Consider the following 21,634-nt stretch of genomic DNA (forward strand, 5'->3'; position numbering starts at 1 on the left):
CCATGGAATATTACTCAGCCATTAAAAAGAATTCATTTGAATCAGTCCTAATGAGATGGATGAAACTGGAGCCCATTATACAGAGTGAAGTAAGCCAGAAAGATAAAGACCAATACAGTGTACTAATGCATATATATGGAATTTAGAAAGATGGTAACGATAACCCTATATGCAAAACAGAAAAAGAGACACAGATGTACAGAACAGACTTTTAGACTCTGTGGGAGAAGGCGAGGGTGGGATGTTTCGAGAGAACAGCATCGAAACATGTATATTATCTAGGGTGAAACAGCTCACCAGCCCAGGCTGGATGCATGAGACAAGCATGGATGCATGCTCGGGCCTGGTGCACTCGGAAGACCCAGAGGAATCAGGTGGAGAGAGAGGGGGGAGAGGGGATTGGGATGGGGAATACATGTAAATCCATGTCTGATTCATGTCCATGTATGACAAAAACCACTACAATATTGTAAAGTAATTAGCCTCCAACTAATGAAAATAAATGAAAAAAAAAAAATAAAGTATATTATTTTAGTAAGTTAATATGCATCATGAAGCTTTTACTTCATGCAGGTGCCTTGTCATTTCACCTGCTTAAAATCTGTGGGTGTCTAAAGGCAGCTAAAGCTGCTTGAATCTCCCAAAGAGATATGATTGGATGAAAAGACCTCCAGGACAAATGTCTTAAAATAGGCAGGAGAAAAATTTGGGTTAATTTGCATATCAATGAATATTATATTATTTTCTCCATTTTCTGTAGCATTTGGCTTTACTTTATTGAGATGGGTATGTTTTTATAAACTTTAATTTGCAGGAATTAAGAACCCCAACCCTACAAGGCCTTTCCTTTACTGTCAGACCTGGTGAACTGTTAGCTGTGGTTGGACCTGTGGGCGCAGGAAAGGTAAGTTGTGGTGCCTCTTGGCAACTTGATGCAACACCACAGTCCCTATTAAATTCTCAGAGTTGAGCCCAAAGCTGTGTGTACAATGTTTGTTTCTTTGTTTTTTAAACAGGATAGTTTATTGAAATTGAATAATAGTAAAATAATTACAGTGAAACCCACTTCTGCGTTGCCTCAGTTTTGGTCCCACACATCCATCCTGATTCTCAGAAAGTTTTACATGGACACAGTGTATTGATTCCTTATAATTTATAATGTCATATAAGAGATATTTGGTAAGGATTGCAGTGATTGCCATGAAACTTGCTGAGAAGAGTATGGAGAGGCCTGGCATAGTTTTCTCATGGGCACAGGAGTCCTGGACAGTCATTGGAGGACCCAGGGACCTTCTGAGCCAAGGTGTAAGTTCATTCCACAGAGGGATCTAGAAAGATTTACCCTCTTAAGAAGTTTTTGTTGATCGTCACACTTGTGAAATCTCCATGGTGATTATAGTCCCTATCTTTCAGCTCATTAAAAATGCTATTCTATTGTCCTAGGTTTACATTGTTTAAATAAGTCACCCATGGTCATTCTTTTTTAAAGTTTATTTTTCAACTGGAACCATAATTGCTTCACAATGTTGTGTTAGTTTCTGCTGTACAACAGCATGACTCAGCTGTAAGTATGTGTATATATATATCCCCTCCCTCTTGAGCCTCCCTCCCACCCTCCCCCACCCCACCCTTCCAGGTCATCACAGAGCACTGAGTTGAGCTCCCTGTGCTGTATAAGCAGCTTCCTGTGCTGAGCTGTGCTTAGTCACTCAGTCTTGTCCAACTCTTTGCTACCCCATGGACTGTAGCCTGCCAGGCTCCTCTGTCCATGGGGATTCTCCAGCAGAAATACTGGAGTGGGTTGCCGTGCTCTCCTCCAGGGGATTGAACCCAGGTCTCCCTCCTAAAACAAGAACAATATGATGTTAGGAAGTGCTCTAATTTCATTATTTTACATGTAGCTGTCCAGTTTTCTCAGCACCACTTATTGAAGAGGCTATCTGTTCTCCATGTATATTCTTGCCTCGTTTGTCAAAGATAAGGTGTCTATGGGTGCATGGATTTATCTCTGGGCTTGCCATACTGTTCCATTGATCTGTATTCCTGTTTTTTTGTGTGTGTGCCAGCTCTGTACTGTCTTGATTACTATAGCTTTGTACTATAGTCTGAAATCAGAGAGCTTGATTCTCCCAGCTCCGTTTGTTTTGTTTTGTTTTGTTTTTCCTTCTCAAGATTACTTTGGCTATTTGGGGTCTTTTGTGTTTCCAAACAAATTGCAAAAAATTTTGTTCTAGTTCTGTGAAAAGTGCTATGGGTAATTTGACAGGGATTGCATTGAATCTGTATATTGCTTTGGGTAGTATAGTCATTTTTATAATATTGATTCCTACAGTCCAAGAGCACAGTGTATCTGTTCATGTCATCTTTGATTTCTTTCATCAGTGTCTTACAGTTTTCTTCATTTTGGTCTTTTGTCTCCTTAGGTAATTTTTTTCCCTAAGCATTTTATTTTTTTTTGATACAATGATGAATGGGATTATTTCCTTAATTTCTCCTTCTGAATTTTTGTTGCTAGTAACACAATTTTTTTTCTTTGAGAAAGATCTTTATTAGTTTTATTGGCAAGAAGACAGAACTTTCCTTCAGCATCCATTGCAAGAAAGTCTGCCTTGGTTTACTTCTTCTTCTTCTTTTTTTTTTTTTTTTTGCTGAACCTGTGAGGTATGTGGGATCTTAATTCCCCAACCAGGAATCAAAACCATGCACCCTGCAGTGGAAACACAGACTGTTAACCACTGTACCACCAGGGAAGTCCTGCCAGTGTTTTCTTATTGGGGAAGGACTTTTCTTTGACTTTTCATGCTGCTATAAGGAAAACAGTTTTAATTAGATGTATCTAGAACAGCATTTCTCACACCTAGAGAAATTTTCTATTTTACAAGAAGGTTTCATGGCCACATAAATCTGGGTAAATGCACATTGTTTTTCTTCTTGGTGCTTCATGTTGTACAGTTGGAAACAACTTCTTGGGAATTTGGACACCTCATTAAAGGAAATTATTTATGTGACAGCTGTTCAGGATCATCAGAGACATGGGGACTTCCTTTTCATTACAGTGGCCCCTCTAGGAAGTCTGGAGGTTGCAAAGGCTCTTCTGGGAAGCTCTGAGCATTTCCTCATGTGACTTGACTTGTTCCCATCAGTGCACGTGTAGTAAAGGTGCAGCCATGTGCTGGAGCAAAAGATTCGGACATGAGCAAGAACCTGATGCCTCTGCCCTCCAGAGGCAACCAGGTTACTGGGTGAGACCGATACACAGGCAGACTATTTCAGCTTAGTGTGATGTGGACACACACATACCACATCTATGTGTTGTTAAAGATTTGAAGTAAATATGCAGCTGTCAGTTCAGTTCAATTGAGTTGCTCAGTTGTGTCTGACTCTTTGCAACCCCATGGACTGCAGCATGCCAGGCCTCCCTGTCCATCACCAACTCCCGGAGTCCACTCAAACTCATGTCCATTGAGTCGGTGATGCCATCCAACCATCTCATCCTCTGTCATCCCCTTCTCCTCCTGCCTTCAATCTTTCCCAGCATCAGGGTCTTTTCATAAGAGTCAGTTCTTTGCATCATGTGGCCAAAGTATTGGAGCTTCAGCTTCAGCATCAGTCCTTCCAATAAATATTCAGAACTGATTTCCTTTAGATAGACTGGTTGGATCTCCTTGCAGTCCAAGAGATTCTCAAGAGTCTTGTCCAGCACCACAGTTCAAAAGCATCAATTCCTTGGTGCTCAGCTTTCTTTATAGTCCAACTCTCACATCCATACATGACTACTGGAAAAACCATAGCTTTGACTAGATGGACCTTTGTTGGCGAAGTAATGTCTCTGCTTTTTAATAAGCTTTTTAGATTGGTCATAACTTTTATTCCAAGGAGCAAGTGTCTTTTAATTTCATGGCTGCAGTCACCATGTGCAGTGATTTGGGAGCCCCCCAAAATAGTCTGTCACTGTTCGCACTGTTTCCCCATCTATTTGCCATGAAGTGATAGGACCAGAGGCCATAATCTTTGGTTTCTGAATGTTGAGTTTTAAGCCAACTTTTTCACTCTCCTTTTTCATTTTCATTAAGAGGCTCTTTAGTTCTTCTTCACTTTCTGCCATAACGGTGGTGTCATCTGCATATCTGAGGCTATTGATATTTCTCCTGGCAATTTTGATTCCAGCTTGTGCTTCAACCAGTCCAGCATTTCTCATAAGTTAAATAAGCAGGGTGACAATATACAGCCTTGACATACTCCTTTCCCTGTTTGGAACCAGAGCTGTACTTGGTCTGAAACAACAAAATGTGAAAATCTAGGTGTGAGATGTGTACACAAGAGAGTCATGATTTCCTCTAGGATGGACTTTTGCTCTTTGGACACAACTCACTTCACAGTTCTTTTAATAGTAATCTTTGGATATATTCTTCACATGTAGCTTTGTAATAATAAGTGTTTGTCAACTAAAGGATACCTGGATGCAGCAGCAACTACACGAAATATTGGATACATGAAATACACATCCTGCTGCACTGCTGTGCTAGTTAAGAATGTTTAGCTTTCTTGGCTAGTCTTTTCTGAGTATAATGTTTCATTTGGGGGAAATTCTGAGCAGTTTAGATTATTATAGTATTATATTAATGTTTCTTATCAACCATTAGTAGTACGTGGACCAATAGGGTTCTTTTCTTTTCTTTTTTAGCAATTGCCAGGGCTCTAGTTCATCCTGTTCTAAATGAAAGGGTTCTGTAGTGTATCAAGTGCAATGGTGGGGTCTGCTGTGCTACGGGTCTTGTTCTATCCTGAGTGCTACCTATTCACGTGTGTGTGTGTTGCCATCTGTTTCAGTCATCACTGTTAAGCGCTGTGCTGGGGGAGCTGCCCCCAAGCCAAGGACGGGTCAGCGTGCACGGGAGGATCGCATATGTGTCTCAGCAGCCCTGGGTGTTCTCAGGAACTGTGAGGAGTAACATTTTATTTGGGAAGAATTATGAAAAGGAACGATATATAAAAGTAATAAAGGCTTGTGCTTTGGAAGAGGTAAGTAATGACTTTGAGTTGCATATACTTAAATTTCAAATAATGATAGTGTTGGTTTAAATTATAGGGTTTATAAAGTTTTGTTTCAAATTTTGAAAGATTTCTGGGTAAATATACACATGTAACCCAGCTGTTTCAATGCCAATGTGATAGCAGCACTTACAGAAATGCCTTTAGAAAGTAGTGGGTGGTTGTTTAATTTTATAATGTTTTATTCACTTTTAAATTTCTTTCTTTAATGAATGATTACCAAAATTTACAGAAATAGTGTAATGTAATGAACTCTCATGTACCACACCCAGCTTTAGCCAAGATCAACTGGTGGTCAGTCTTGCTGCATCTCTACCCCTGCCCCCTGCCAGCCCCACCTCCACCCCAGAGTATTCTGAAGCAGATCCTAGACCTCAGATTAGTTCATCTGTAAACATATCATTAGTTTTCTCTACAAGATAGGATAGGCTTTGGGGATAAATCACCACATTATTTCCCCTGAAAAATAGCTCAAATTCTTGAATATCATCAAGCTAGTCTGTGTGTTTTTTTAATTAATTAATTTATTTTAATTGGAGGCTAATTATTTTACAATATTGTAGTGTTTTTTGCCATACATTGACATGAATCAGCCATGGGTGTACATGTGTTTCCCATTCTAACCCTTCCCCCCACCTCCCTCCCCATCCCATCCCTCAGGGTCATCCCAGTACACCAACCCTGAGCACCCTGTCTCATGCATCGAACCTGGACTGGCGATCTATTTCACATATGATAATATACATGTTTCATTGCTATTCTCTCAAATCATCCCACCCTCATCTTCTCCCACAGAGTCCAAAAGATTGTTCTTTACATCTGTGTCTCTTTTGCTGTTTTGCATACAGGGTTATCGTTACCATCTTTCTAAATTCCATATATATGCGTTACTATACTGTATTGGTGTTTTTCTTTCTGGCTTATTTCACTCTGTATAATAGGCTCCAGTTTCATCCACCTCATTAGAACTGATTCAAATATATTCTTTTTAATGGCAGAGTAATATTTCATTGTGTATATGTACCACAACTTTCTTATCCATTCATCTGCTGGTGGACATCTAGGATGCTTCCATGTCCTGGTTATTTGAAACTGCTGTGATGAACATTGGGGTACACGTGTCTCTTTCAATTCTGGTTTCCTTGGTGTGTATGCCCAGCAGTGGGATTGCTAGGTCATATGGCAGTTCTATTTCCAGTTTTTTAAGGAATCTCCACACTGTTCTCCGTAGTGGCTGTACTAGTTTGCATTCCCACCAACAGTGTAGGAGGGCTCCCATTTTTCCTCATCCTCTCCAGCATTTATTGTTTGTAGACTTCTTGATAGCAGTCATTCATCTCACATTCTGGCATGAGATGGTACCTCATTGTGGTTTTGATTTGCATTTCTCTGGTAATAAGTGATGTGACATCTTTTCATGTGTTTGTTAGCCATCTATATGTCTTCTATGGATAAATGTCTGTTTAATTCTTTGGCCCATTTTTTGATTGTGTCGTTTATTTTCCTGGTATTGAGCTGCAGGAGTTGCTTGTATATTTTTGAGATTAATTCTTTGTCAGTTGCTTCATTTGCTATTATTTTCTCCTAATCTGTGTTTACATGTTGTTAATCATATCACCTAGAAATCTCCTTCACCATTGAAATCAGACTTTGTATGAGGTCTGTCCATTGCACTTGGTTGATGCCTTTTTGCTCCATTTCAGTCTCTAGGTTTCCCTCTCCACTTCATTTTTGACTAGTAGTTTATTCTGTAAAGAAAATGGAACGCTTTAACATTTCTTTTTAATACTGCATCTTTTACTATGGAGAGGTTGTTTTCAGGAATGGCACTGAGTTTCACAGGAAATGGCAAGATGAAATGTTTAACTGTACATTGGGATATAAATTAGTGAATAATGAAAACTAAACTTACCTGATAGGAGAATATAATTTGGCAAAAAGAAAGAAAAATTTAAATACTGATAAATACTATGTTACTCTCTTGGGTTAGAAAAATCAGTGAATAGCAAAGTTAAAGGGCCTCCTCTGGAGTCTATTCAGTGCAGTCTGGACATCTGACTTCTTTTATCCTATGAAGAAAAGGCTGGGACAGACTTTCAAAGGTGTGGGGTTGAAGGCTGCAGACCCACTTTCTGAGGAAATAGTAATTTTGCTTGAACAATGGCTTGAATTTCATAGGTTGTATCAGGTGATAGATTGTATCTATTATCAGAAATAGGTTAATAATTACCTTAATCAAATTGAATTTTTGATGTTCAGATCAGGCTCCAAAGACCCAGGCCACTGTGTGGCTGTTTCTTTTATGACCTCGCCTTTCTGGTAAAGCTCAGCCTTATCTTTTTCCCCACACTTGAGCATCTCTGGAGAAGAGCAGGTGCTGGGACAGTGACTCTGATTCAGTATTTTCCATGGGAGCCGATGCTTTGCTGCAGCCACGTGGGGTGACTGGACCAGTAATGCAGGCAGTGTCCTGGGGCTTCACCCAGCCTAGGGCATGTGTGCAGCACAGACCCTGGTGGGAAGGGGCCCTGCAGGACTGACCTGCACAGTGATTCTTCTGTATGTGATGTGACGTTTATAAACATGGACTGCTCTCCTGTTTTCTGCATGGTTGGGACATGGAGTTGGGGCCCCTTGTGCCCATTTCCTCCTTGGCAGGAAGGGAGGGATCAGAGAGCAGAGTCCTGACCCCAGCTTTGTCACTTGCTCACTGTCACTCTGGACATGTCCTGTTGCCTGCCAGGGCCTCTGATGTATCTGCAGCAAAACGAGGACTCTGGATCAGAGGGTATCCAGGAGATTTTGTTGCTGCTCTGAAATGTCATCTGTGACTATGATTAGCAAGAGGTCAGCAAGGTTTTTACACCTGGGAAAGACCTAATGAGATTCTTTGCTTATGCTTTTTGGAATCCCTGTATCAGTGGATGGGTGTAATACTTTCATAGATAATAGGGGTGTCCTAGAACCATCTGCAGTGATTTTTGAGCCCCCAAAACAAAGTCTGACACTATTTCCACTGTTTCCCTATTTATTTGCCATGAAGTGATGGGACCAGATGCCATGATCTTAGTTTTCTGAATGTTGAGCTTTAAGCCAATTTTTTGGCTCTCCTCTTTCACTTTCATCAAGAGGCTTTTTAGTTTCTTTCACTTTCTGCCGTAAGGGTTGTGTCATCTGCATACCCGAGGTGATTGATAGTTCTCCTGGCAATCTTGATTCCAGCTTGTGCTTCTTTCAGCCCAGCGTTTCTCATGATATACTCTGCATATAAGTTAAATAAGCAGGGTGACAATGTACAGCCTTGACATACTCCTTTTCCTATTTGGAACCAATCTGTTGTTCCATGTCCAGTTCTAACTGTTGCTTCCTGACCTGCATATAGGTTTCTCAAGAGGCAGGTCAGGTGGTCTGGTATTCCCATCTCTTTCAGAATTTTCCACAGTTTATTGTGATTCACACAGTAAAAGGCTTTGGCATAGTCTTGGAGCTACCCCACGTCTGAGGTCAGGGGCAGTGGCCGAGAGGAGCCACCCCACGCCCGAGATCAGGGGCGGCGGCCGAGAGGAGCTACCACGCGTCCAAGTAGCGGCGGCTACCTGGGCACATGAGGGCTGAGAGGAGCTACTCCATGTTCAACGTCAGGAGGGCAGCCATGAGAAGATACCCCTCATCCAAGGTAAGGAAAAGCTGCTGAGCTTTGCTGGAGCATCCATAAACAGATACCCCACATCCAAGGTAAGAGAAACCCAAGTAAGACGGTAGGTGCTGCAAGAGGGCATCAGAGGGCAGACACACTGAAACCATATTCACAGAAAACTAGCCAATCTGATCACACAGACCAGAGCATTGACTAACTCAGTGAAACTAAGCCATGACGTGTGGGGCTACCCAAGACGGTCTGGTCATAGTAGAGAGGTCTGACAGAATGTGGTCCACTGGAGAAGGGAATGGCAAACCACTTCAGTATTCTTGACTTGAGAACCCCATGAACAGTATGAGAAGGCAAAATGACAGGATACTGAAAGAGGAACTCCCCAGGTCGGTAGATGCCCAATATGCTACTGGAGATCAGTGGAGAAATAACTCCAGAAAGAATGAAGGGATGGAGCCAAAGCAAAAACAATACCCAGTTGAGGATGGGACTGGTGACAGAAGCAAGATCTGATGCTCTAAAGAGCAATATCATGTAGGAACCTGGAATGTTAGGTCCGTGAATCAAAGCAAATTGGAAGTGGTCAAACAGGAGATGGCAAGAGTGAATGTCGACATTCTAGGAATCAGCGAACTAAAATGGACTGGAATGGGTGAATTTAACTCAGATGACCGTTATATCAACTTCTGTGGGTAGGAATCCCTTAGAAGAAATGGAGTAACCATCATAGTCAACAAAAGAGTCCGAAATGCAGTACTTGGATGCAATCTCAAAAATGACAGAATGATCTCTGTTCTTTTTCAAGGCAAACCATTCAATATCACGGTAATCCAAACTATGCCCCAATCAGTAATGCTGAAGAAACTGAAGTTGAACGTTCTATGAAGACCTACAAGACGTTTTAGAACTAACACCCAAAAAAGATGTCCTTTTCATTATAGGGGACTGGAATGCAAAAATAGAAAGTCAAGAAACACCTGGAGTAACAGGCAAATTTGGCCTTGGAGTACAGAATGAAGCAGGGCAAAGGTTAATAGAGTTTTGGAAAGAGAGCACACTGGTCATAGCAAACACCCTCTTCCAACAGCACAAGAGAAGACTCTACACATGGACATGACCAAATGGTCAACACCGAAATCAGACTGATTATATTCATTGCAGCCAAAGATGGAGAAGCTCTATACAACCAGCAAGTACAAGACCAGGAGCTGACTGTGGCTCAGATCACGAACTCCTTATTGCCAAATTCAGACTTAGATTGAAGAAAGTAGGAAAAATCACTAGACCATTCAGGTATGACCTAAATCAAATCCCTTATGACTATACAGTGGGAGTGAGAAATAGATTTAAGGGACTAGATCTGATAGACAGAGAGCCTGATGAACTATGGACGGAGGTTCATGACATTGTCCAGGAGACAGGGATCAAGACCATTCCCATGGAAAAGAATGCAAAAAAGTAAAATGGCTGTCTGAGGAGGCCTTACAAATATTCCTGAAAATAAGAGAAGCCAAAAACAAAGAAGAAAAGGACAGATATACCCATTTGAATGCAGAGTTCCAAAGAATAGCAAGGAGAGATTAGAAAGCCTTCCTCAGTGATCAATGCAAATAAATAGAGGAAAACAACAGAATGGGAAACACTAGAGATCTCTTCAAGAAAATTAGAGATACCAAGGGAACATTTCATGCAAAGATGGGCTTGATAAAGGACAGAAATCGTATGGACCTAACAGAAGCAGAAGATATTAAGAAGATGTGGCAAAAATACAAAGAAGAACTGTACAGAAAAGATCTTCATGACCCAAATAATCACGATGGTGTGATCATTCACCTAGAGCCATACATCCGGGAATGTGAAGTCAAGTGGGCCTTAGGAAGCATCACTATGAACAAAGCTAGTGGATGTGATTGAATTCCAGTTGAGCTATTTAAAATCCCGAAAGATGATGCTGTGAAAGTGCTGCAGTCAATATGTCAGCAAATTTGGAAAACTCAGCAGTGGCCACAGGACTGGAAAATGTCAGTTTTCATTCCAATCCTAAGGGAAGGCAATGCCAAAGAATGCTCAAACTATTGCACAATTGCACTCATCTCACACGATAGTAAAGTAATGCTCAAAAATCTCCAAGCCAGGCTTCATCAATATGTGAACCATGAACTTTTAGATGTTCAATCTGGTTTTACAAAAGGCAAAGGAACCAGAGATCAAATTGCCAACATCTGCTGGATCATCAAAAAAGCAAGAGAATTCCAGAAAGCATCTATTTCTGCTTTATTGACCATTTCACAGCCTTTGACTGTGTGAATCACAATAAACTGTTGAAAATTCTGAAAGAGATGGGAATACCAGACCACCTGACCTGCCTCTTGAGAAACTTATATGCAGGTCAGGAAGCAACAGTTAGAACTGGACATGGAAGAACAGACTGGTTCCAAATAGGAAAAGGAGTATGTCAAGGCTGTACATTGTCACCCTGTTTATTTAACTTATGTGCAGAGTACATCATGAGAAACGCTGGCCTGAAAGAAGCACAAGCTGGAATCAAGATTGCTGCGGGAAATATGAGTCACCTCAGATATGCAGATGACACCACCCTTATGGCAGAAAGTGAAGAGGAACTGAAAAGCCTCCTGATGAAAGTAAAAGAGGAGAGTGAAAAAGTTGGCTTAAAGCTCAACATTTAGAAAACTAAGATCATGGCATCTGGTCCCATCACTTCATGGGAAATAGATGGGGAAACAGTGGAAACAGGGTCAGACTTCATTTTTTTGGGCTCTGAAATCACTGCAGATGGTGATTGCAGCCATGAAATTAAACGACGCTTAGTCCTTGGAAGGAAAGTTATGACCAACCTAGATGGCATAGTAAAAAGCAGAGACATTACTTTGCCAACAAAGGTCCATCTAGTCAAGGCTATGGTTTTTCCAGTGGTCATATATGGATGTGAGAGTTGGACTGTGAAGAAAGCTGAGCTCCGAAGAATTGATGCTTTTGGACTGTGGTGTTGGAGAAGACTCTTGAGAGTCTCTTGGACTTCAAGGAGATCCAACCAGTCCATCCTAAAGGGGATCAGTGCTGGGTGTTCATTGGAAGGACTGATGCTGAAGCTGAAACTCCAATATTTTGGCCACCTCATGCGAAGAGTTGACTCCTTAGAAAAGACCGTGATGCTGGGAGGGATTCGGGCAGCAGGAGAAGGGGCTGACAGAGGATAAGATGGCTGGATGCATCACCAATTCGATGGACCTGAGTTTGAGTAAACTCCAGGAGTTGATAATGGACAGGGAGGCCTGGTTGTGTGATTCATGGGGTTGCAGAGTTGGACACACTGAGCGACTGAACTGAACTGAGAACTCTTTTGACCTGTGGTTACAGAAACTGTATGTGTAGTAGAAAAGGCTTGGCTTTTGGAGAGAAACAATCTTAAGTTATTAACTCTGGGTGTTTATCTCAGTTTCTTTTCTTATTGAATGCAAGGAGAGATGGGATTATTGTAAAGGCTACAGACCTTGCATGTGGAATGCAAACATGCCAGTGTTTCAGTAAATGGTAGCTATTTTTACTATTATAGCCCTTTTCTCTACAAATATACTTACATATAAATGAAGATTTCTCCTCACTATTTTCCCTAACTCCACTGCCCCCAAATCCTGGATGAAAATACAGTAAAAAGAGCAAATTTTCTTGTATTACATATGTTAATTACAACATGATATATTATACTAGATTTAATTGAAGTAAACATTTAAGTTCATTGAGCTGAAAACATTTCTATTAATATGATAAAATAGGGAGAAATGCAGTAATCACAGTGACAACATCAGTTCAGGCTGATGACATAAACTTCAAGGCCCAGGAGTCAGAGGTTTAGGAGTTTAGTCAGTTTCTCTACTCGCTAGGTGCATGATTCTTCATCTGTAAAATAGAGATAATAATACTGTCAACCTCATAATGTTGTTTTGAGGATGAAATGCAAGAGTGATTTTAAAGCACCTGATTGCTAGGGACATAACAGGCACTTTATTTTATTTTATTTTTTTTATTAGTTGGAGGCTAATTACTTCACAACATTTCAGTGGGTTTTGTCATACATTGACATGAATCAGCCATAGATTTACACGTATTCCCCATCCCAATCCCCGCTCCCACCTCCCTCTCCACCCGATTCCTCTGGGTCTTCCCAGTGCACCAGGCCCGAGCACTTGTCTCATGCATCCCACCTGGGCTGGTGATCTGTTTCACCATAGGTAGTATACATGCATAACAGGCACTTTATAAATGTTCAAATAATTTTGAAAAAAATTAGCTCTTAATTTTAAGCTCAGTCAGTTTTTGGTGAAACACATCTATAAAATATGACATGTAAGAAAGAAGGCATTTGAATATTTAACTTTCATTATTTAAGTTTATATTTATGTAGGTACTCTATCCATAGTACATTATATAAAAGCCTTCCTCAGAGCAGTGATGTGACCTCACTTAGTCTCAATTTCCTCATCTGTGAAATGCGGCCAGTACTTCCTGTACAGCTTGTTGTGAGGATTAGAGATAAACAGCATTGGGGTCCACCACACATCTTACCCTCCAGGAGCTGAGAGACGCCATGTGCTTGTGTACAAATGATGGACCAGGATAAGACAGTCCTTCATGAGAGATGAGAGATGTAAACAGAACATTAGGAAACCAGCAGGAAGAGATGAGTCCAGGATGGGTTTATGGGAGAGTGTGTTTTGACTGAACCTGGAAAGATGGGCAGGATTTTGACAGAACGTGAGAGGAAGGGTGATTCCACGTAGAAGAAAAGCTGTAAGAAAGGCAAGACTTCCGCTGTTTGACTCTGAAACTCAGCCTTCCTCTGTCAGGGCCTCATTAACTGTTTCAACAATCTTCTGGGGGGGTGTTTCTATGCTAAGTCTCTGCCATCAGTGAAGGGCTCTTCATATTCTTCTGGATGGATGGCATCAAGAATCAGCAGCCTCATTTCCTAGTTTGCCTCTAGTTTGTGTGTCTGTTGTTAAGTGAGAATTGGTTAAATTTAACTTAGAGGAAAATAACGTGAATAAGAATACCTTCCTGTCAGGGGAAGGAACTGTAATATATGCTCAACTCAGGCTTTTCCCTTTAACCTAATCAGAAAATGGTGGCTGGGCATTAACCTGACTTGGATTTTATTTCAAATCCTTTGAAATGGTTTTCCCGTCTGTGGTTTGTCCATGAATAATTGTCAGAGTAATTGTCATGCTAGCAAAGTAATGCTCAAAATTCTCCAAGCCAGGCTTCAACAGTATGTGAGCCCTGAACTTCCAGATGTTCAAACTTGACTTAGAAATGGAGGAGGAACCAAAAATCAAATGGCCAACATCCATTGGATCATCAAAAAAACTAGAGAGTTCCAGAAAAACACTTACTTCTGCTTTATTGGCTATGCCAAAGTCTTTGTGTGGAACACAACAAACTGTGGAAAATTCTTCAAGAGATGGGAATACGAGACAACTTTACCTGCCTCCTGAGAAATCTGTATTCAGGTCAAGAAGCAACAGTTAGAACTGGACATGGAACAATAGACTGGTTCCAAATTGGGAAAAGAGTACATCAAGGCTGCATATTGTCACTCTGTTTATTTAACTTATAAGCAGAGTATATCATGAGAAACGCTGGACTGGATGAAGCACAGCTGGAATCAAGATTGCAGGGAGAAATATCAATAACCTCAGATATGCAGATGACATCACCCTTATGGCAGAAAGTGAAGAAGAACCAAAAAGTCTCTTGACAAAAGTGAAAGAGGAGAGTGAAAAAATTGGCTTAAAGCTCAACATTCAAAAAAAGAAGATCATGGCATCTGGCCCCATCACTTCATGGGAAATAGATGGGGAAACAGTGAGTGACTTTATTTTTTTGGGCTCCAAAATCACTGCAGATAGTGACTGAGCCATGAAATTAAAAGACAGTCCTTGGAAGGAAAGTTATGACCAACCTAGGTAGCATATTAAAAAGCAGACACATTACTTTGCCAACAAAGGTCCATCTAGTCAAAGCTATGGTTTTTCTAGTAGTCATGTATGGATGTGAGAGTTGGACCATAAAGAAAGATGAGTGCCGAAGAATTGATGCTTTTGAACTGTGGTGTTGGAGAACATTCTTGAGAGTCCCTTGGACTGCAAGGAGATCCAACCAGTCCATCCTAAAGGAGATCAGTCCTGGGTGTTCATTGGAAGGACTGATGCTGAAGCTGAAACTCCAATACTTTGGCCACCTGATGTGAAGAGCTGACTCATTTGAAAAGACCCTGATGCTGGGAAAGAAGGAAGGCAGGAGGAGAAGGGGACAACAGAGGATGAGATAGTTGGATGGCATCACCAACTCAATGGATATGAGTTTGAGTAAGTTCTAGGAGTTGGTGATGGACAGGGAGGCCTGGTGTGCTGCAGTCCATGGGGTCGGATAGAGTTGGACAAGACTGAGCGACTGAACTGAACTGAATTGAATTGTCAGAGTCAAGGAGGCACTTGAAGTCCTCCCATCAGACCTGGAGAGAGAGTGCTCGCATCTTATGCTCTGACTGTGCTAAATGAAGGAGTGGATTCAGGTGTCTTTTATAGAGCATGGTTGAGATTGCTGTGCTACAATGTGGTGCTGTTTTGAGAAAGAAATGAAAACAACATAAAATCAAAACAATAAAGCCGAGTGAAACAGTTTGTGAAAACTGTCAACAGTGAAACAGAGGCCAACTAAACTGTGTATGTGTGTGAGAGAGAGAGAAAGAGAAAGAGAGAGGCTGGGAATCTATCTTAAAATGGCCTGTTGTTTTTAATTAAAGCCAAAAGCATGAGATGATAATTTCTGAGCTCCAGAAAGAAAGAAGTGAAATAATGAATTTCCACAATAGAGCTACTGCTGCCTTTCATTGGATGCTCTCCAGTTTAAGCTTTGAATGAGCAGGGAACCTGTGTGCCTGTATGTCTTTGTGGCTGTCAGGGAGGGTTATGATGGAGATGATCTCTTTCTTTTTCTTGTGGTCACATGCTTTGCATATTGTGATCCAGACTATGAGCAGGGTCACATTGTTGGCTTGATGTGAAAATAGGCCTCATTCAGCAATAGCAAGTTACAATCAATTCATGTCCCTTTTTAAAAATTTATTTATGGAGGGTGTTCATATATGTGTTTTGATTCTCACAGTGTCATTGAGTTTAGTGACTCTTGTTTCTGCAGCACATTCTGTAGAAGAGGAAAGTGAGACTTAGGGAGATCAGCAAACTTCTTATCCTGGAGACCCTACTGTGCCACTTGCTTTCTCCTCAAATTTGCTAAAGTAGAGACAAAAGAGGGCTTTATCTGCAGAAAGGTTCTTCTGGGCATCATAGATTGATGCCTGACGGGTTTAGTAGATAACAAACTCCCCCGAACTCTGTTTGTCTGTGCCAGGGTCTGTTCAGTGGTAATTACAGGCAATCTAAGGTTTGTAATATAATGCTGTGTAACATAAACTTTGGTTGTTATCTTGTCATTTGGGGATGTTCTTATTATCTCTCCCCCCAACCCCCATCAGGTACTCTGATTTGTCTATTTAGTTCTTAAATAATGTTAAATTATAACTTTTGATAGTTTCCCAGATTCTCAAGTTGAAACTTCATATCCTTCTTAGCTTTGAGTTTTTCCTGCTTCCATGGACAAAAATCTACTTAGTCCAGCAGTTTTTCTTCATGTCCCTTGAGCACACTTTCTTTCCCTTTGATTTTTCATGCCCAGACTGTTCCATCTTTTTTTATGCTTCATTTTATATCAGTTTTAGGTTTATAGAAAAATTGAGCAGGCACTGCAGAGCCCCCATACACTCCATCTTCTGATTACCACTCCCCTCAGTTTTCACTATTATCATCTGCATTAGTGTGGTACATTTGTTACAATAGATGAACCCAAAACAATACATTATTACTAACTAAAATCCACACTTTACATTCAAGTTCATTTTTTATTGTACATTTCTATGGGTTTTGACAAATACATAATGTCATACATTCACTAGTACATTATCATACAAAGGTTTTACTGCCCTAAAAATCTGTGCTCTGCATCTTCATCTTTCCTCCTCACTCAACCATTAGTGGTCACTGATCTTTTTCATGTATTTATAGTTTGCCTTTTTCATAGTGTTTTAGAGTTAGAATCATACAAAATGAAGCGTTTTCAGACTGGCTTCTTTAATTTAGTCAAATGCATTTAAGATTTCTCCACATCTTTTCATGGCCTGATAACTCATTTATTTTTATTGCTAAATAATATCCCATGGTATGGTTGCACCTCTGTTTCTAAATGGAGCTAGTGAAGGCCATCTTTCTTGCTTCTAGTTCTTGGAAATTATAAAAGAAATTGATATGAGTATTGAGGTACAGGTTCCCATGTGGACATAAATTTTCAATTCATATGGGCAAATATCTAGGAGAATGAGTACTAGATATTGTAGCAAGCCCCATGTTAAACTTTGTAAAAAAAAGTGCCAAAATATTTTCCACAATGGCTGTACCATTTCACATCCCATTAGTAATGAATTATAGTTCCTGTTGCTCCACATTCTCTTCAACATTCGGTGTTTTCAGTTTTGAATTTTAGCCAGTCTAATAAGTATATAGTAGTATCTTGTTGTTTTGATTTGTAATTTCCTAATGACATTTCTGTCGAATATCTTTTCACATGCTTATTTTTTCTGCTTCCATTTCTTGTACTGATCTTGTCAGTCTACCACTTGCCTTAAGTATCACTGTAGAAGACACAGGTCAGGTATTATCTCTTCAGAGAGAGTGGGAAGCTGAGGCTGAGGTCAGTAAAATGTTTTGTTTAAGACACATTTACTCCTTGATAAAGTAAGACCTGTGCCTTCACCTCCTGGGCCACCAGCTCTCACACCTGTGCCTCTAGCACAGCCCTTCACACCTGCATGCCCAGCTGCACTGTGACACCACTGGGAGGTCATCTCAGCTTGTCCACAAGAGAAGTCTCCTAAACCTGCCTCCACCATCTTCCTCAACTCAGTAAATGGAGACCCTGTCCTTCCCCTTCCTAACCCCAGACGCCATAGTCCTCTTCTCTTACAGCCCACACCTGTCCCGTCAGCAGGTCTTACAGACTCCACCTTCCTAATGTGTCTGGAGCGTGAGCTCATCTCTCCATTCTTGCTGCTTCCTCTCTGGTCCTGGCCACTGTCATCTCTCACCTAGATTATTCCAGTAGCCTCCTCGCTTGTATCTGCCCTCACCTTTCTCCCATTATTGTCTGTTTTCCACAAAGTGCAGGACTGATTTCTTAAAAACCTCAGACCATGTCAATACTCCCCTCACTCCTTTATTGGAGAGACCCCAGGCTCCTCCTGCTCTGTCTCCGCCCTCACTCCCCTCACTCTTACTCTGCTCTCCTGCCTCCTCGTCCTGAACCCATTGGGCATCTCCCCGTGGCCCCTGCACTCGCCCCTCCCTCTGTGAGGAGCAGCCTTTCCAGGTCTGCCTGAACCCCTCCCACTCCCCCAGATCTGCTCACACCCGGTCTGAGCAGAGCCCTCTGACCCCAGTGTGGACTCACTTCCCTTCTTTACTCTCCATTTGACTTCCTTTTCCTTCTCGTCCTTAGTTCTTGGGCTCAGGTTAATTTTCCATATCGTCTGTCTCCCACCATGGGAACAAAGTCTGAGACTTTGTTTCCTCATGGCTGAATTCTTGTGCCCAGAATGATGCCTGCTGTATAGTTGATGCTCAGTAAATACCTGTTATAATGGTTAAATGTACAAATGCTGTGGAAAAAAAATATAGAATGAAAACACATTAAAAGCCCTGAGAAGTTTTTTTTTTTTTTTTTTTAATGTTCAAAGTTACAATTTAGTTGCTATGAAAATAAGCACACTGCTGCTGATCAAACACTTCTATGAAGTACTAATGCTTAAGGGTAAAGATGGGAGGAGGACAACACATTTTAAATTTTTGTTTTTTTCCCTTTTTTTCTCTTCATGTAGGATTTACAGTTTCTGGATAATGGAGATCTAACTGTCATAGGAGACCGAGGAATCACACTGAGTGGAGGGCAGAAAGCCCGGGTCAGCCTTGCAAGGTAAATGGCATTTCAGTTGTCATCCTGCCCCTCCTCCTCCATGGCTCCTAGTGGATGTGAACACACGGGAGCAGGGTCTTGGCTCTTTCCCTAGGCTCTTGGAATGAACATAGAGTTTTTGAACACTGCCATGATTCAGAGATGAGACTCAGGGAGTGTGAAGTGTCCTCTTCTGATGTCTCTTTACGTTTTCTAGAGCCCTGTATCAGGATGCAGACATCTACCTCCTGGACGATCCGCTCAGTGCAGTGGATGCAGAAGTCAGCAGGCACTTGTTCGAACAGTGAGTTTGCCCCTGCTTTCTATCATCTCTGCTTTCCAGGAACTCTGTAGGGATCAGGGAAGAGAGCTCAGGAAAGCCTTTGTACTTTGGGAGACTCAGTTCGCTCTGCCTGGTGTCTCTCTCTCTCCTCCCTTCCCCTCACAGAAGATCCATCATAGAGAAATTTTGCATCATGTTGAGGTCAGGACAGGAAAATACAGCAGATGCTTCTGGTGTGTGGAGGACAGTGGGGTCTGTGCTTTAGGGAGTGAGTGATAGATGGCAGATTTCCCCCTGCTACTTGGAGTTGCTGAATCCAGACTCCAGGGATGAGAAGGACAATGAAAAGGGTGGTCTTGTGGTCTAGTGGTTAAGAATCTGCCTTGCAATGCAGTGTTTTATCCCTGTTGGAGAACTAAGAACTCTTATGCCATGGAGTAACTAAGCCCATGGGTCACAACTATTGAGCCTGCATGCTCCAGAGCCTGCACACCACAGCTTGAGAGTCTGTGCATCACAACAAAAGATGCTGCATGAAATGACTAAGACCTGACGCAGCTAAATCAATAAATGAATATTTAAAAAGAAGAACGATGATGCACGCTTTTTATTTATTTATTTTTCTTCTTCTTCTTTTTTATGTGTTGGGGGGAAATGTTCCGGGCTCACCCTACCTCTGGCATCATATGGTCTATGCACATAGCCCGGTGGTTTAGACATAGCCTTTTCTTAAAGTTGTCCAGGGCAAAAGACCTCAGACCTCCCTAAATCATCCATGTTGGTCCCAAACTCACCTCCGGTGCTTGGCTCATGCTGTCCCCTCTGCCTGACGTATCTTTTCTCCTCTCCTCACCTTCTTGTTTTTTTTTTTTTTTTTCCCCCTCTGTGTAACACTTTAGAAGTATTTTTTTAACTTAAAAAAATTGTTAATTGGAAGCTAATTACTTTACAATATTGTATGGTTTTGCCATACATTGACATGAATCCGCCACGGGTGTACATGTGTTCCCCATCCTGAACCGCCCTCCCACCTACCTCTCTCCTCATCCCATCCTTCACTGGGATGACCCAGAGGGATGCATGCTTTTTAAATTGGAGAGTGGGACTAGGTACCTGCTACTTGGCTGCCAGTTCTTTTCCTCCATCATTTGTTTAAGGCATGTTAAAAGCCAAGCTTTTAGTCCTGGCATACGACTTCTGTGGGAAGGCCTTGTTGATTTATTTTGCTTGTCATTCTGCTGGTTTCAAATTCTTACTAAAGTCTAGAATTTCAAAGTGATTTATTCCTCACCAGCATATGGCCTCAAACATTAACATTGCTTCATCGATGCTTAGTAGAAAGAATACTTAGACCCACATGTAGGGTTAACTTGAATTTGAAACTAGGTATCTAGAATCTGGCTTAAGTCCTGACTCTCACTTTGTGTTTCTGGAATTTGTTGTTGGTAGTTCTTGTTTGACCACTGAATCCCTGAGGTAGAAAGACTCTGATGCTTTTTTGTGTATTATGTGTTCTAATACACGCTGACTGAGACCTCTGGTGGAGTCTAGACATTCTTTTTGAAAGTCTCACAAACTTGCTTTTTCTGAAGCAGCATCCACATCTGCTCCATCTTGCTGTTGTTCACCTTGGTGAAGCCAATGAGTCCTTCAAGTTGCACTTATTAAAGCCCTGCTGTGTGCCCTGAGATCGATGCCCTTAGAGATGTCACTGCACAAAACCTCTTAGTTTACAAAGCAAGACGATCAGCCAGAAGAGGGGAAGAACCCACACTGGGCAGAATTAAGGGAGACTAGGATGCTCAGCTCTCATTCCTGCCTGTAAGGAACCTGTCTCTACTTGGAGCTTGTTAAAACACAGGGCTGGGAAAAGGTCAGCAGTTCAGTTCAGTTCAGTCACTGAGTCGTGTTTGACTCTTTGTGACACCATGGACTGCAGCATGCCAGGCCTCCCTGTCTATCACCAAATCCAAGAGTTGACTCACACTCATGTCCATTGAGTTGGTGATGCCATCCAATCATCTCATCCTCTGTTGTCCCCTTCTCCTCCTGCCTTCAATCTTTCCCAGCATCAGGGTCTTTTCAAATGTGTCAGTTCTTCATGTCAGGTGGCCAAAGTGTTGGAGTTTCAGCTACAGCATCAGTCCTTCCAATGAATATTCAGGACTGACTTCCTTTACGATGGACTGGTTGGATCTCCTTGCAGTCCATGGGACTCTCAAGAGTCTTCTCCACAAAAGCATCAATTCTTCGGCACTCAGCTTTCTTTATAGTCCAACTCTCATATCCATACAAGACTACTGGAAAAACCATAGCTTTGACTAGATGGATGTTTGTTGGCAAAGTAATGTCTCTGCTTTTTATTTTTTTTTAATTTTTATTTTTTTTAGAAACATCTGATTATTCCAGTTCAATGTCCTTATTATTTTTTTTTTCTATTTATTTTTATTAGTTGGAGGCCAACCATTTCACAACATTGCAGTGGGTTTTGTCATACATTGATATGAATCAGACATGGAGTTACATGTATTCCCCATCCCAATCCCCCCTCCCACCTCCCTCTCCAC

At 41.4% G+C, this 21,634-nt stretch overlaps 1 protein-coding gene across 1 annotated transcript in view; it reads left to right on the forward strand.

The window, feature by feature from the left end:
* Window positions 1-21,634, forward strand: part of LOC133049356 (ATP-binding cassette sub-family C member 4-like) — a 335,592-nt gene that overhangs the window by 167,767 nt on the left and 146,191 nt on the right. Inside the window, exons 10-13 of the mRNA XM_061133334.1 lie at window positions 815-904; window positions 4,831-5,022; window positions 18,711-18,805; window positions 19,002-19,088. Coding sequence (XP_060989317.1) covers window positions 815-904; window positions 4,831-5,022; window positions 18,711-18,805; window positions 19,002-19,088 — 464 coding nt within the window. The remainder of the gene's footprint in view (window positions 1-814; window positions 905-4,830; window positions 5,023-18,710; window positions 18,806-19,001; window positions 19,089-21,634) is intronic.

This window comes from Dama dama, chromosome 30, assembly GCF_033118175.1.
Source record: "Dama dama isolate Ldn47 chromosome 30, ASM3311817v1, whole genome shotgun sequence".
Classification (NCBI taxonomy): Eukaryota; Metazoa; Chordata; class Mammalia; order Artiodactyla; family Cervidae; genus Dama; species Dama dama.